We start from the raw sequence: 17,130 nt of genomic DNA on the forward strand, positions 1-17,130 counted from the left end.
AAACATTTTGACAGATCATTAGAATAAAAAAATAACAGATGAATTCTTTGCTTTTCACCAGGGAAACTAAATATGAGACACATTCCTATTAATTGCTGAATAAGCCACATCTTTGGTAACAGTATCCTAATATGTCATTTTGGGAATTTCTAGGAATCAGCTGAATTCCATTACTCTTAACTATGGGCAGGCAGTAGTTAAGTTAACTTAGGGTCCTTTGTGCTACTCATGTGGGTGAAAACTGTGTGGTGGAAAACTGTGTGGTGGAAAACTGAGTTTTTGGCTGCAAGGGCCTCGGGCCTTCTCAGGGTGGGAATCCTCGTCAAGAACGTTATGCTTTAGTTTGACTTTCATTTTACTTTATTTTGAATATGGTTTTGCCTTGTCTGAAAGTTCACAAAAAGATAATTCTCAGCGTTTAGGAAAACTATCACTGAGATGTGGGTGTTCCCACATTTAACTTGCTTGCAAGCTCTCTCTCTCTCTCTCCAGATGACAATATGTCTGAAATATTGCATGGGACATACTTACGTGCAAAAATTGGTTGTTTATCTGAAATGCAGATTTAACTGGGCATCCAGTATTTTATCTGGAAGACCTCCTAGGGTCACAATATATCTTATCATCCAAAAGACAAAGACACTTTTGAGAGTGAAATGGGACACTGTTAGTAATTATGACAGGATAACAGGCATAAATTGGGGCTATCTGGGAAAATAGGAAAGTATGGCCAACCTAATTACAAGGTGTTTTGAAAGAATTTTTAATTACTGATCTTAGATCTTCATAAGCAATCACATCTCTATGTCATTAACTTGTATAACTGTTAATCTTTACAAAATGTACTGTTTTATAATTTCATATTAAAAATTTGATTTAGGCACCCTTAAAACTATGGTGTCCAACTATTAGCTAGCTTCAACCTGGACACATGATTAAAGTTCTTTTTTTTTTTCCAGAAGAGTTTGAGAAGGATTGGTATTTTTTAAATATCAATATTAAAGAGAATTAAAGTTCTATTTCTTCATGAGTAAAATGAGGAGCCAACCACTAGTACCTAAGATTTTACAGTTCAAAATTTGTTATTTATTCTTTCTTTATATTGTTCATATATGTATATTTTGCCATCAGCGGTTATAACTTAACAAGAAATTCTATGTGTTTTCAGTCTTATATTTGGCTTAATTCTTTTCTTTTAACCTATTCTTGGTTTTCGGGATTTAGTAAATAACCTATTGTTCATATTTAGCTTAACTTTCTTAATTGTATATATACCCTTTTATCTTTCCTTACTCAGCCTAACTAACTCCATTCTACAGATCCATCCATAAATACGTGAGTACATACTACATGCCAGCCTTTCTGCTGAGTGCTACAGTAAATGTGACATGGAATGTAAAGTAGTCATATCCTTAAGGGGCTTAGAGCCTAGACTTGATATAGTAGTTTCTCCATAGCTTTGTGTATTTCAGTTGGTTTTTCTCTTTCTTATTGCTGTGTCTCCTTTAAAGTATGATAATTAGTATGTCAGCAATAGGTGAATCATAGTTTTAAATAGGAGTTGTTATGTTTTTTGTCTTATTCTAACATCTGTTGATTCACAGAATTTTAGAGTTTTGGCTACATTAATGAGATGTCTTTGGGGAAACAGCTTATTTTGCTGCTAGATAGTTTTCTGTGTTGCAATTTATGAGGTGGAATAAAAATGTATCAAAGTCCAATATACTTGAACTGCCTGGGACCTTTGAGCAATGAGTTGACCCAGATAACAATTTTCCAGGTTGTTTTAACTTATAACACTTAAAGGTTTAATATTTGATTTCTTAAGAAAAATTTTATGTGTTTTCTATTATTGTTCTGAGCATCAACACTAGTTTTATATAATAATTATTTTTAAATGTACTTTACATTGCCCTATTTTAGTAATTTTAAGAAGCTATAAAATGATTTCTACTTCTTACTCACATGGTGGAAAGCATATATAGTGGAACATTATCCCTGTCTCCTAGCCACCCATTTCCTTCACAATCTGTTTTTATCAATATTTTGTATATTCTTCCAGAGTTTGCATGTACAGATCATTATTTACATATTCTCTTTCTTTTGGCACAAATGCTAACATATCATATATACTGTTGTGTACTTTTCTTTTTTCACATAGATGATTCCTTATTAAAACATTAAGAGCTCAATGCTGTTTTCAGCTGCATAATATTCCATGCTACAAGGCTCCTACTAATCACTTCTTTTATTGTTTTCATTTGTTTGCTATTATAAGTAATATTTGATAAATAGATTCTTAACATACCTCATTTTGTACACGTGCAGCTCAGTTGGCGTGATTGTGTGTATCATTCCTGGAAGAGGAATTCCTAAGTCAAAGTGCATTCTTGCATACTTACATGCCTTTAAAAATGGGTTTGTTCTTCTTTAGTCTAAAGACAAATGTGTTTATAGTAAAAACTTAAAATTTTTCAAGCATTACAAAAAAGAATAAAGGGAAAAATAAATTCCCCAAGCACTCAGTCTCACTTCCAGGTATAACATTTTCTTGTCAATCTTTTCTTGTGATTATCAATTTGCCTGATTTTTTTTTCTTTTTATTTATTTATTTGGTGAAATATTTATTTATTTGGCTGAGTCAAGTCTTTGTTGCTACATGCAGAATCTTTCGCTGTGGCGCCAAACTCTCTAGTTGTGGCATATGGGCTCAGTAGTTGTGGCACGTGGGCTCAGTAGTTGTGTGTGGGGTTAATTGCTCCAAGGCATGTGAGATCTTAGTTCCCCATCCAGGGATCGAACCCATGTCCCCCTGGATTGCAAGGTGGATTCTTAACCACTGGATCACCAGAGAAGTCCCTTTTTTTTTTCCTTTTTTTTTTTTTTAATATAAATAAACCAACAAGGACCTACTGCATAGCACAGGGAACTGTACTCAATATTTTGTTATATTGGGGCTTACCCAGTGACTCAGTGGTAAAGGGTCTGCCTGCAATGCAGGAGACAGAGGTTTGATCTCTGGGTCGGGAAGATCCCCTGGAGGAGGGCATGGGAACCCACTCCAGTATTCTTGCCAGGAGAATCCCACTAGACAGAGGAATCTGGCAGGTTATGGTCACAAAGAGTTAGACACAACTGAAGTGTTGGACACAACCAAAGTGACTGAGCATAAGAGAAGAAAATCTGAAGAAGATATATATATAGATACTGTACTGTACAACTGAAACTAACATGATATTGTAAATCAATTATACTTCAATTAAAAATATATATGACTATGGCTTTCCATTATGTATATACCATAATTTATCCATTAAGTTCCTTATTGGTGGGCATTTAAGATGTCTCCAGATCTTTTTTTATACTACAGGCTAAGCTACAGTAGAAAATTTTGTAGATGTCTTTGCATACATATGGATGTGTTTCTATTGGATAGATTTTTAGAATTAAGGAATATATGCAGTTTAAAATTTTATTAGTTTTACCAACTGCTCTCCAAAAAGATAGTTTTATTTTATGCTTCACCAGTGTATCTTTGCTAACTATGGCTGTTAAACTTTTTAACATTTGCCAACTTATTAGTAAGGGGCAAAAAGGAATTATTTGAATTTCGTGTATTATGGTTGATTTTGATAACTGTTTCTTTTCTGTATATTACTATTTGTGTCCTTTACCCATTTTTCTTATGGGTTGTTTGCTTTTTAATTGATTTGTAAGTATATCATCTATGGAGAAATTAGTCTGTGGTCAAGTATGTTACAAATTCTTTCTCAGCTTTTTTCAGTTTGTTTGTAAATATACATAATTTGACCCTAAAGAGATGAGGAGGTGGGGAGTGGTGGGAATGAATTAATAGAGGATCCAAAGCAAACTACTAAACAATTTTTTAAATAACAAAAATAACATGACAAAAATAATATAATGCCTTTATCTCCTTAGAGGAAATAAGATATAAATTAGAGACTGCACAGTATTTAGTATGTATGAAGTATAATAACCATTCTGCAAATATATTTATTTTTTATATTTTTCCTTCCAGAGGTTCTGTCAGCTATGATTAGTGTGCTGTTGGTGTATATACTTATGGGGTTCCTCCTTTATGAAGCTGTCCAAAGAACTATCCACATGAAATATGAAATAAATGGAGATATAATGCTCATTACTGCAGCTATTGGAGTTGCAGTTAACGTGATGTAAGCTGCATTTTTTAAAAAATTTAATAAGCTTTATTTTTTAAAGCAGTTTTAGGTTCACTGCAAGCATTTCTCATATGTACGCTGTCCCAACACATGCATAGCCTCCCCCATTATCGATATCCCCCACCAGAGTGGTACACTTGTTATTAATACAAGCCATAAGCTCTACATTGACACATCATTACTGCACAGAATCCATAGTTCACATGAGGGTTCACTCTTGGTGTTAAACTCATTCTATGAGTTTGGACAAATTGGATAATGACACTATCTACCATTATAGTATCACACTCTATATTGTGTTCACATTCATATTTTCAAGTACTGTGAACTTAGAGACTATGGTGTATGCATTCAATAATGTGCAGTGATATTTTAATATATTTTGAAGTTTTATAGTACATTAATTTTTCTTCTCAATGTTAATAAAATACTGTTGTGGAATTATATAAGTTTCTCATGGGTTTGCTCAGGTATACTGAAGTTTGACTAACAATCAGGAATTTAAGTAGGACAAAGTTTTTAAAATAACTTTTATAGTATTTTTATTTTAATAAGTTTTTCTAACTACCAACTTTTTTTCCTAAAAACTACAAAATCTTTAATAGTTAATCATTTGGACCAGGGTTCAGTAAACTTTTTCTGTAATAGGACCAGATAATAAATATGTTAGGCTTTGAGAGCCTCTTTTACATATACTCAGCTCTACTGCTATAGAACAGAAGCACCCACATTTAGTATGTAAACAAATGAGCATGGCTGTGTTCCAATAAAACTTTATTTGCAAAAGAAAAAAATGTATAAAAACAAGAAGTGAGCCAACTATGGTCTGCAGACCCTGGTTTTCCAGTCCCTGTGCTAGTGGCCTCCATTCATACTTAGAATAAAATCAAAACATTTTACCATAGCCATTTTGTTAGATCCTGTGTACCTCTCCAGCTCACCTGCTAGCATCTTGGTCACTTTATTCTAGCCACAGTGGCTGTCTTGCTTTTTAAAGCACATAGAGCACATTTTCATCTTAGGGCCTTTGCCCTGGTGGTCCTTCTACCTAGAACACTCTTCCACCACCACTTGCTTCCTGACTTCATTCAAGTCTCTATTCAGAATCCTAGTGAGGCCTTTTCTCATCACTCCCCATCACTCTCCATCTCCTTGCCACGCTTTACTTTTTCTTCAAAGCATTCACATTGTCAACCAGTACATTATGTATTTATTTGTTAATTCTCTGTCCTCTCTACTGGAACATAAGTTCCATGGGGATATGTCTGCCTTACCACTATTTTGACCCCAACACCTAGAACAGTACCTGATACATAATAGGTGCTCAAATATTAATTAAATGAATGAGTTTCATGTTGCCTCATTAGTGCCTGATTAGTAACAAATATTTTAATCAATAATATTAGAAGGAATAATAATCTTTTCTTTTATTCTTAACAGAATGGGGTTTCTGTTGAACCAATCTGGTCACCATCATGCCCATTCCCACTCCATGCCCTCAAATTCTCCTACCACAGGTCCCAGATGTGGACACAACCAAGGGCAGGATAGCCTGGCAGTGAGAGCTGCATTTGTACATGCCTTGGGGGATCTGGTACAGAGTGTTGGTGTGCTAATAGCTGCATACATCATACGATTCAAGGTAACATAATCGCTAATTCTTCTATTTTAAAATACTATTTAATTTCAACATTAAAAATGACTGGACTTCCCTGGCAGTCCAGTGGTTAAGACTCTGTGCTTCTAATGCAGGGGGCATGGGTTTAATCCCTTTTTGGGGAACTAAGATTTCATATGCTGTGCAGCTCGGCCAAAACATAAAACAAAACTAAACTAAAGGTGACAACTATCTTTTATCGGTATACTAGACACCAATGCCAGTCCTATTCATTTTTGCCTTATGCAAACATACCTGAACTATCAGTATCGCTCTTTTATTAGCACCAGTCACAATAGTATCACCTCAAGGGATAACTTATCTATAGGTTTTGGTGGTGCTTTCACTGAAAAACTCAATTTTAAGCTTTGTCACTCAAGTACTAGGTACTAGAATATATACCGGAATGAAAATTCAGAGATCTGAGTTCTAGTGTTGGCTCTGGCTGTAACGCTTTGACCTTAAGCAACTCCCCCAGCTCTAAACTTGAGTTCCCTCCACCTTAATACGAGGGGCTTAGACCAGATGGATGGCTGCTGAAACTCCTTTCAATTCTGATAGTCTGTGGCTTGTGGGTGGAAGATTTAGAGGAGGCACAGAGGAAAACAGTGGAACAAATGGCTAAACTTCTGGAAATGGATTTCACAAAGAACAGTAGACATTTCTCAATTGGCAATATTCAAGTTTTAAAGATATCTTCCAGTCCTGCTAAAGAAGGGACAGAGGATACCTTGCTTTGCTTTTCAGACTTGTTTTATGTCTATTTTTATTTAATCACACAATTTTGATTTGTCTCTTTTCAGCCAGAATACAAGATTGCTGATCCCATCTGCACATATGTGTTTTCATTACTTGTGGCTTTTACAACCTTTCGAATCATATGGGACACAGTAGTGATAATTCTAGAAGGTAAGCTCTCTGGTATCCCCATTGTGGGTTTCTTATTTCCCTAAATCAGATCGGGGCTGTTGGCGGGAAGGATTCTCTAGGGTAGGAGTCATGTCTTTCTTTCTACTAATACTTGTTAGTCTATAATACCACCTTACATGAAAAAACATACAAGAGTCAATGCACTCTCCCCTCTAGTACCCATTTGATCTTTATAAAGCCAAGAAAAGGAGGCAAGGCAGGCATTATTATCCCCATTTACCAACAACAAAACTGTGGCACAGTGGGGTAACATAACTTCATTAAGGTCATGCTGCTAATAAACTGTGGAGCTGGGACAAGAATGCAACTCATGATTCTTAATGTAATTATGTTTAGTAATTCATGTATTAAGTCTGTCATTTCCATTTAACTTGATATTCAAGTTCCAACATTCCTGCCTTACTGATACCAAGTATAAGCATGTAACCAGTTCTCAAAAGTAGGTTTATCGTCATTGTATGTTCCTTTTTCTTTTTTATCTACCCTATTTATTAAAGTATTCTGATTTGGTTGACATTTCTTTTTGGTGAGCATTTTTTAAAGTATTTATTAACATCATGTATATCCTGCTATATGTATGCAGTTTATCTTGAAGTTTTAATATAATTTAAAGTATTAATTTAAACTGAATTAGGTAAACCCATTTGGTTTCTTTTCTTAAAAAATGTAATATTAGTAATATATAACTTTTTTCTTAAAATAGCCTTTATTTATAAATGATCCATTCTGAATAGGTGTACCAAGCCATTTGAACGTAGACTATATCAAAGAAGCTTTGATGAAAATAGAAGATGTACATTCAGTGGAAGATTTAAATATCTGGTCTCTCACTTCAGGAAAACCTACTGCCATAGTACACATACAGCTAAGTATGTTGCTGACGGTAAATTCTGGGGTTGGTGGACTTCTATCTTTGGAATTAAACAACTGTCCTTAGGAGTAAATAGGAAGACTTTTCCACTGGAAAGATTTATTTTAAGGGAAGGGTGAAGCTCTTCAAAAGGTGAGTTGCAAGTCAATATAATGATAGCAGAGCAATCATTTTCTCTCTGATGAGATATTACAGATTGATTTTTTGCCTTCAGATTAAAGGCATAAAGTATATTTACCATGTTTTTCTATATAGAAAAAGCTAGACTCTATGTTTTTATTTAAACATTTCACAGATTGATGCTTTTTATTTTTTTATCAAAATAATATATGCTTATGGCTTTTTTAAAAAGACTACAAAAGATGAAAGAGTTGTAACTGATGTCTAGTGTTCTTTCTCTACACAAGAGTGGACTAGAGAAATTGGAATAGTAAGAAGTCGCTCTGGCTTTGTGAACTGAAACACTTCTCTAACAGAATAGCTTCAAGAAGGGAGATCTCAAACTAATAACATGTACACAGAATTTTTGCCCTTTATCTTGTTCACTAATATGTAAGTGTGTGCAGTGAATAGTAATGATATTTTCTTGATATTGCAGTTCCTGGAAGTTCATCTAAATGGGAGGAAGTACAGTCCAAAGCAAAGCATTTATTATTGAACACATTTGGCATGTATAAATGTACTATTCAGCTTCAGAGTTACCGGCAAGAAGTGGACAGAACTTGTGCAAACTGTCAGAGTTCCAGTTCCTAACTGTGTATATATGGGAGACTGCTGCCTTATTTATCCTGCAGTCACAGATGTGAGAGCAATAAATGCACACCTGAGTGAGAAATGGAATCCCTGACAGCTGTGTCACCATCAAGCACCCGTCTCTCAAAACAGACACTCCAGCCTGACAGTGCTAGTTTCTGTTTAATGGTAAAATGAGACTTCACCATGATTCTCATATGAAGATGTTTCTAAAACACTGTTTACAGAATGAGACATGACTCTACAGATACCTCATAGAAGACAATCCAAGACCGTACTTCACTAATTATTACAGTACATGTCTTAAAGAAAGCATCAAGAATTCAGTATTTGCATTTAAAAATCCTTTTTAAAGACCATTTTTATATCAAGCCAGTGCTGGAAAACTGATTTTTTTTTATTATGTAATCTTGAACCCAGCTTCTTGAATTTGACACCCAGCTCCCTTTTTACCAAAATTATTTCTCAAAGTACTACTAATTATCCAGAGAGTGGAATAAGCATGTATTCCTAGAGTTTCAGAAATGTTTTATTTCACAGATAAGTTCGAATCTTATTGTTATAATTTGTAACAACTTTTTCCAGATAGTACAGGGTTTTATATCTCAAAGTTAGCATTTCTGGTTATTTGTAATCTGATCAGAATCAAATATTTACATATTGTGGCCACTGATATTAAATTGTTTAGGAGATACTTTCTGTGTTATTCTGAATAGCAGAAGTGAATCATAAACTCAAAATTATAATATGATACTTTGAAACAAAACTTAGGAGTGAGAATGGGGTGTGGGGTTTCAGATTTAAGTCTTCCTGAAATCACTTGTTCATGGAATTATTTTAAGAACAGCAGAAGACTGCAGAAGGTAAACAATGACCCTCTGTCCTTTTAAGAACTGCCTTGCCTTTTGTACAGGAAGTTTGCTTGGTACCTTCCTTCCTGCTTCCATACCAGTTAATCTGTGGGAGCCCTTTCAGGGTAGAACTCTGGGAAACTAAGTTTCAGTGTGCCCTCCACCTCTCATGTGTAGACCAACCACCTTCCTCCAGGAAGAATTTCGGATCAATGATACGGGTTAGCGATTCTCCATGGACTCCAGGAATCCTAGGATATAATTTTGAAGTTTTTCCAATAATAATATCATAACAGAAATGCCCAAAGAGATTGGGGGAAGATACTACTCTGAGAAGACAAAATTTTCAAGGGTTTTTGACCTTGTGTGTTCATGTGTTTCGAAGCAGGGGAATGGGGATGGACATTAAATCTGTTGTGGGGAGGCTAAGCATAAAAGTTTTCAGTGCAGAGGCAACTAATTGGTAACGATTGTGTTAAAGACGCAGCTGTGAATATTCATGTTTCATTTTCCAACTGTTGGTTTTCAGATTATTTTTATGCATGTTAGAAATCCATTTTCAAGAACAGTTTCTTATACCAAGAACAGGTAACGGTTCTTAGACTCCTCAGAATCAGAGTAGAGCAGCAGTGTACCAGGCAAGTTGTGAACTGAAATCCTAGATGGGCATGCAGATGACTCCTGATATAAATGAATAGGACACACACTTTATCTTTCTGCCAAATACCTCACTATGTAATAAACCTAAGATAAAACCTAGGTTTACCCCAAAATTTATTGTTGACGGTATCCAGTAAAAGGGTTGATGAGGATTAATGGTTGCTGATAAAACCTCGTGTTTGTTGAATTGAATATTAACTTTATGAGATTCTTACTGTGAATCTATTTAAAATAATGATTTGAATCTTTCAAAAATTTCAGTAGCACATAAGCTGTTGAAATCAAAATAAATATAAAATTAAAATATAGAGGGCAAGTAAGAATAAATGAGAGGCATTTCAGTGGATATTTGGGCACTTGTAGACTTTGAGCACCTAGCAAGAGAAGGGAAAAGAATATGCATTAATGCTAATTATGCTAATGGATTTCCCCGTATTTGCAAATTGTTCCTCAGAGCTACCCAGCTTGTTTCTTATAAACTTTCCTTTATCCTAAATAGCTATATCTGACTTTTCATAAATGACCCATTCCTTGGAAAGTTACTTGATGAAACAGTCTGAAATCCATTTGAGGATTGAAAGGATCCTTTTGTAAAACGCAGAAACACCAAAAACTTTTGTAAATCTTAGAGTGTTCTCCTTAAAATGAGAAACATGAGGAGTTTTCCTATGCTTTGCTTTTTGTAGCAAGGACTATAGACTTTGTACTGGTACTTCATTGGGAGTGTAAGATTTGAGGATTGATAGATTTAACTTGTAACTTCATAAGACCCACAGAGAAGGATGTGAATTTAGCAGATACGACCAGGAATTGCACAGTTGGTCTGTCCTTCCCCCGCCTAGTTACAGCCCCGAGTTATACTCCTCAGCCAGCTCTCAAAAAGGGCTTCTCCATTGTCCAGAAAGGCAGTGGCTGTATAAATACCTAGCATTATTAATTTCGCATAAGGAAAACAGATCACAACATAAAAACTGGGCAATTCTTCAGTGAGGTATATTTTGGTTATCATTTGCAAATAATCAGAGTTACTTATGTGTATAACCTGTGTTTCACGGCTCTCGCCAGATGCAGCATTTTGACTTTTATGGCTTATTGTTTCATTAATGACCATGCTGCTTTAGAAATATAACATGGGGAATATAGTTGCATAAGGCACATTTCAGAGGGCTTTGAAATGCAGAACCAGAAGTGACTGAATTCCTCCATACATTTTCCGTTAGCTATTCCTTGTGTAATGTGAGCCTGGATTTTCACAACTTGCAGCTCCCATCAGTATTGTTTGCCAAATCACTGGATTTCTTATTTTACTGTTTTCCACTTTGGGTGCTTCATTCCCATTTTCTAAAACTAGTTTCCTGCTCTTAGGAGTCTCAATGTTCTGGTTCTATCTCTTGAGCCCAGGTGTCCTCACGGAGTGTTTGTCTTCAGTAGAATTTTCCCAGAAGAGGCACAGGCAGGATCAGATATATGAACTTCCCTTTCACTTTAATGTGAGGAAAAACCATCCTTCAGAGACAAAGCACCACTTATAAATGTGTTTCTGGGTAGGGTAAAACCTTTGTTTAAGCTGCTGATTGTTCCTGATCCAAATTTCTCTGCCCGCCAAGTTTTATGGCAAGTGTGGTAGAAGTAGATGCACTGCATAATCACAAGCCAGGATCATTGCTAAGATGCAAACAACCACTCTTACCACAGAGAAGCATTCACTTCTGAAACAAGCACAATTAGCTAATTGTATTTTCTTCAATTGGTTCAACGAAATGAATAAGGTGTTCTTATATAGAATTTGAGCCCCTTTGGAATAAGGTTTTAGACACTTTTGCTGTTGCCTCTGCCTTACATATAGTAAATTTAAAGTTACAGAATGTGTTCACAAGACTAGTTCATCGGGTTCAGTTTGTCTTTGAATCAAGCTTCACTTAGGAGCCAGTTGGGTATTATCAGTCACAAATGCATAGTGACACTTTGCTGTATGCTCTGTTGAGGGGAGGCCAGCTTGATCCCCAAATTGTTGATTATGCCTAATGTCTCTCTAACCACAATATCATTTGCAAACCCAGGCTACAGATCTGTCCTGTGAATCCCACCAGACAGGGCTTCACATTTATGTTACAGATCGCTACCCAGGGATATTGCTTTTGATGCCAGTAGGAGCGCACAAATTGTAGAGAACTATCGTGGGAAGTCCTCAGTGTTAAATTGTGTGTGTGTGTGCCTCCGTTACACATTCCAGCCAGCCAGTCATTGAATTCTCTCTTTCAAAAGATTTAACCCATTCTTCTAGTCATATTGTGATGACCAACAAACATTTTCTAATTTTTGGTAAGATTGGAAAACACTTAAGACTTTCCCAGTTAAACCTATGACAGTGTCAATTAAATACTGCAGTTAAGTATATTCTGAAATAACTGCAACAAAATTGAAATGTGCCAGTATGTCAGCTTTGCACCTGAAAGATAATGTATATTTGGAAAGCTTATGCTTCTCTAAGTAAATACATGTTAATAAGTAAGCCATATCACACTTTAAGAAATTGTATATACTTTCCCATATACACCTTTCAGAAACCAGATATTTTGCATAATGATTGATTTTAGAAAGATTTTGAAGCTGGAGTCTGTCCATGTAATTTAAAATCAAACTATAGTATATGTATATGTACTGAATTTGCAATCTTCAAATTGTAATTTCCTATACATTTATTAAAGTATTGTTTTGCCATGTGGTTTATTAAAAAAAATGAAAGTGTACAGTGTCTTCAATTTCAAGATTTTTAAAATCGAATAAATAATCATAATAGGCCTCAAAACGTAATCGTCATAGAAAGAAAAGCATTGGAAAATAGATTTTAAGCTATCTAGTTTTAGAATCTCCAATTTAATGGCCTCTTAGATGTTTCAGAAATAAACCTGAAGAAAATTTTCCAGAGAGGATAAAAGAGACATCGAAATAACCTTTATCTTTTTATATCCGTCACTTCTTAAAAAAAATTTTTTTTGGCCATGCTACATGCGGGATCTTAGTTCCCCAACCAGGGATGAATGAACCTGGACCCCTGCAGTGGGAGTGGGGTGCCCTAACCACTGGAAAGTGAAAGTGAAGTCACTCAGTCATGTCCGACTCTTTGTGACTCCGTGGACTGTAGCCTACCAGGCTCCTCTGTCCATGGGATTTTCCAGGCAAGAGTTCTGGAGTGGGTTGCCATTTCTTTCTCCAGGGGATCTTCCCGACCCAGGGATCGAACCCGGGTCTCCCGCATTGTAGGCAGACGCTTTACTGTCTGAGCCACCAAGGATTTCCCTGGACCTCCAAGGAATTCCCATATCAGCCCCTTTTGATGTCCCTGCAGCCCAGCAACAATGGCAGAAAGGAAAGAAAGAAGCTGCTGTGGGAGTGAGTTCGGTGAGGCCCATCAGAAAGTATGAGCTTAGGGCCCCAGGGACCTTCAACCGTTGCAGACCAGGGCTCAGACACCACACCTCACTGGCCCATCTGCCACAATCTGTTTGTATGGCCCAAGTTGCTGAGGGTGGTTTTCTCATTTTTTAACATTAAAAAATCATAATAATATTTCATGATGTGAAAATTACATAAGGTAAACTTCAGCATCTGCAAATAAAGTTACTTGAACACAGCCACACTCATTCAGCCACAGCTGCACTCATGCTACAGTGGCAGAATTGAGTAGTTGTGACAAATCTATTTACTGCTTGTCCCTTAATAGAAAAAGTTTGCTGGCCTCTGCTGTACCCTGTTGTACCATTTTAGGACCATAACAGCACAAATGGATGCAGCAAGCTCTCACAGAGTCCGCTTGGAAGTTCCTGTGATTGGTTGATCTAACAGCTAACTGAGTCACCAAAAGGTCTTCTCCTCCCTTTACCATTTTTCTTTTCTTTATCTCCCTTGGAGTCTGGGGCCAAAATATAGAGAAAGAGTAGCAAGATTTCAATTACCATATGTTCTACATAATGTTCAGCAGCAAAGCCATTTTCTACAGCACAATGATCACCAGCACCATTTAAGAATACTTTTCAACATAAAGCTTATTCACCTGAATTTTTTAATTTTGCACATAAATTATGACCAAAAAAATGAATGAAATAAAAATACATACATGTTGAATACCTTACCTAGTTGGTGCCAACTGGGAGCTCACAAACAAAAAGATAACATTTTATCTGCTAAGTAAATTGAAAATTGCTTATAAGGCTTTTAAAAGAGTATGTTCTTTAAAGTTTTTCAGGTACCCAGCTAGTAAAAAACAACTATTTTTGAAAATAATAATAAATACAGTTTCAGATATATTAGTAAGCACTTATATGTTACATACTCTGTGATTATATACCTTGGTCTATTTCTATTTTTTTGATGTTTTATTTTTGGGGTTCATGTCAGATGTTAAAATAATCCTAATTTGGGGTACCAATTACAAACTTGTTTATGCTAAACTTTCAGCCTTACTTAATATATTAGAATAATATTTTTTTGGTTATATTTCAGTTCCAACTATGATCTACTATAATTTCTATAAGCTGTGAAATAAATGAAGCATATATAGAAAATATGAAGCCTATGACTAAATATCTCTTCATGAATCATGGAGATAAGATGTTTAAACCTCCTAAAATTGTAAGGTTCAGTGAAGTATCACCAATGAGCTCATCATTTTCAAGCAGCATTCTGGTTTAAGGCTCTCATGTGACTTTTACAGAACACAAACTGTAAACTTGGCCTGTGGGTATTACCAAACATGAAGATGATACTTTGTAAGTTACCAAATAGCTTCCATGTATCCTGACCTGGACTTTTCAAAGACTTGTTCTGTTGACTTTTAAATTCCTATTGTCTGTGTTTCACTTCCCAGTTTCTGCACATTGGTTTGTGGGTTGTTGTGGTGTGTTTTTTTTTAAAAAAAAAAACACTTCTGTTCATTTTAACAAAATGCTGACAGTATGGAGAAGATGTGTATGGGTAGGTTTTTCTCCAAAATATACTGAGGTATTTCTTGTTAAGAGTATAGGATTTTTTTGTTTGTTTGTTGTTTTTTTGTTTTTGAAACAGAAAGAAAGAGTGGCTTTATTACTTTGCCAAGCAGAGGGGGAACACAGTAGGCTAGTTCCTCAAAAACTGTGTTACTGGAATTGCTGGGATTTTTTTAAATAGGAAACTTTTACAGACCTCATGAAGCAAAGCTAGCCTTAGAGCAAGACTGTTCCCTTGACTTTCCTAAGACTGAGGAAAGTCAGTCTGTCCCCACCTTCTCCTATCACCCTTCCCCTATACCCTTTCCAGAAGAAACCTGCTAACAGCATAAAGGTAACAGGGATATATTTACCTCTGAACAGTGATTACATTGAATGTTTGGCCTCAAACTTCAGAACTGGGGTGAAGGTAAGAGTTTCCTGGACTTCCATTCACTAATCTATCATATTCAACTGTGAAGGCTCCAAGGCAAATCCTAGTTCCAACAGGTTTTTTAATCAGTTACAGCTTGACCAAAGTTTCAGTATTTTCAGAACACAAGCATATTCCATCCTCTCTTTGCTTTTTTGTGTAAGAACATTTTCCAAAGCCCAGGATATTTTTTTAAAATCCCTAAGACTAAGTATTACAGAATGTAGAGTGTTTTAATCAATGATATATATATTTGATCTTAGAAGCAGTCTTGAATTTAAGATGACATGGTACTGAAATCAGAACATCTCAGAAAGTTGTTTCTATTGGTTAGAAATTTTCTCTTTTTCTAGAATATGTTGAGACTCCTTCCAAATGCTGATTTTATAATCATTCAACTAAATATTGCTCTTTTAAGGCCCCCTTCGTACCACTGAACATGTTACGAAATAGAGCATGAAACTCCTATGTATTTTTTAAATTAAACAAGAAATTAAACTCTATTATATTTTTGGAGAGCATGTTGGGTTATACTGTCACCCCTACAGGTAGATCCCACTCCCACTAGAGATGGCTTGAAAAACTGTAGGATGAAATCCATCCTTTGGGTAAATACACAAAATCCTTCTAACTGGTGACTGCTTACTGCCATCCTACCTCTCTTACATCAGCCAAACTACAGTCAGCTCTTGGCTGATGGGGGAAATAATGATTGCTAACGTGTACTGATCCATTACTGCCCTTCAGACACTGTACCATGCACTTTTTTATGTATTATTTAATCCTCATGATGGTCCTCTGAAGATAATTATAATCTTCATTTTGCAACTGAAGAAACTGAGATCAGAAAAAATTAAGTGACTTGTCCAAAGTCCCATAGGTAGAGCAGTAATTCAGGAATAAAAATCACAGATAACTCCTAAATATAGTTATACACATGTAATACAAAAACATGTAAACATGTAATACAAAAGGAATGCAGTATAAACTAATGCAGTTAAAGTCACAACCAAGTTTTAGATAATAGATGTATAAAAGTAAGAGAAGTATAATAGTTTAGGGAACGTTCAACCTTATACAATTACCTGCATGATTAGCAAGAAAGCAACCAAAAGTTTACTGTTTGTTAATTGAGTTCCTGTGTTCTGAGGTATCATAATGGCACTGAATCAGGTCCCAGCACATCCCCTTCACTGGCTCTTCCTCTCCTTATTCCTCAGCCCTCACAGCCATGACTGGGAAGGGCTGGGATCCAGGCCACAGGCCACAGGCCACAGGCCTTGGACGCCTCCTGGCCTTCTCTCTGCAGCCAGCCACTCCTTTAAGGTCAGGACGCTGCATTTCCCCGTCCACTGTTGGTCTTGCTTGTGAGGCGGGAAGGGGAGAGAATTCTATGTTACAGTCAACATACCATGGCATCTATTGGTCACAGCAGCCCCCCAAATCTTAATTCATGCATGGTTTGGGTGGGGGAGGAAGGGGTTAAATTAAGAAGGGGCTGTACCCACTAATCGGCCATCACCAAGACAGGATAGAGACAAAGAAACAGCTCAGAAATGCTGCATAGAGAATGTGAACCCACAGGAAACAAAACACAAGCTTCTGGTAATTCATAGAAATTTTCAAGAAGAGAATGAACTTCCCACAAGTCATGGAATTATGGGCTAAAGTTGATCTCATCTTGGTTGGGAGTGGGTAAAATCTGGTTGTTATCTGGGTTAGTTACTGCTGCTGCTGCTGCTAAGTCGCGTCAGTCGTGTCCGACTCTGTGCGACCCCATAGACAGCAGCCCACCAGGCTCCTTCGTCTCTG

At 36.2% G+C, this 17,130-nt stretch overlaps 2 protein-coding genes across 10 annotated transcripts in view; one reads left to right on the top strand and one right to left on the bottom strand.

The window, feature by feature from the left end:
- The window catches only part of SLC30A4 (solute carrier family 30 member 4), a 73,265-nt gene extending 62,963 nt beyond the window's left edge, over nt 1–10,302 (top strand). For 4 of the 7 annotated variants that reach the window (XM_081511404.1, XM_081511405.1, XM_081511406.1 and 1 more), the window contains 5 exons: nt 4,040–4,193; nt 5,640–5,841; nt 6,660–6,765; nt 7,521–7,655; nt 8,256–10,302. In XM_081511404.1, coding sequence (XP_081367530.1) covers nt 4,040–4,193; nt 5,640–5,841; nt 6,660–6,765; nt 7,521–7,655; nt 8,256–8,410 — 752 coding nt within the window. In that variant the 3' untranslated portion in view covers nt 8,411–10,302. The remainder of the gene's footprint in view (nt 1–4,039; nt 4,194–5,639; nt 5,842–6,659; nt 6,766–7,520; nt 7,656–8,255) is intronic. The other 3 variants (XM_081511408.1, XM_081511409.1, XM_081511407.1) reach the window with 1 other exon arrangement.
- Nucleotides 1–17,130, bottom strand: part of COXFA4L3 (cytochrome c oxidase associated subunit FA4L3) — a 51,552-nt gene that overhangs the window by 3,495 nt on the left and 30,927 nt on the right. The window contains exon 7 of one of the 3 annotated variants that reach the window (XM_081511412.1): nt 2,309–2,357. The exons of the other annotated variants lie outside the window; for them this stretch is intronic. Within the exon in view, the coding sequence (XP_081367538.1) occupies nt 2,309–2,357 (49 nt within the window). The remainder of the gene's footprint in view (nt 1–2,308; nt 2,358–17,130) is intronic. 3 annotated transcript variants of the gene reach the window in all.

Source organism: Giraffa tippelskirchi, chromosome 7 (assembly GCF_054371585.1).
Source record: "Giraffa tippelskirchi isolate mGirTip1 chromosome 7, T2T-mGirTip1v1.2.pri, whole genome shotgun sequence".
In the NCBI taxonomy this organism is placed as follows: domain Eukaryota; kingdom Metazoa; phylum Chordata; class Mammalia; order Artiodactyla; family Giraffidae; genus Giraffa; species Giraffa tippelskirchi.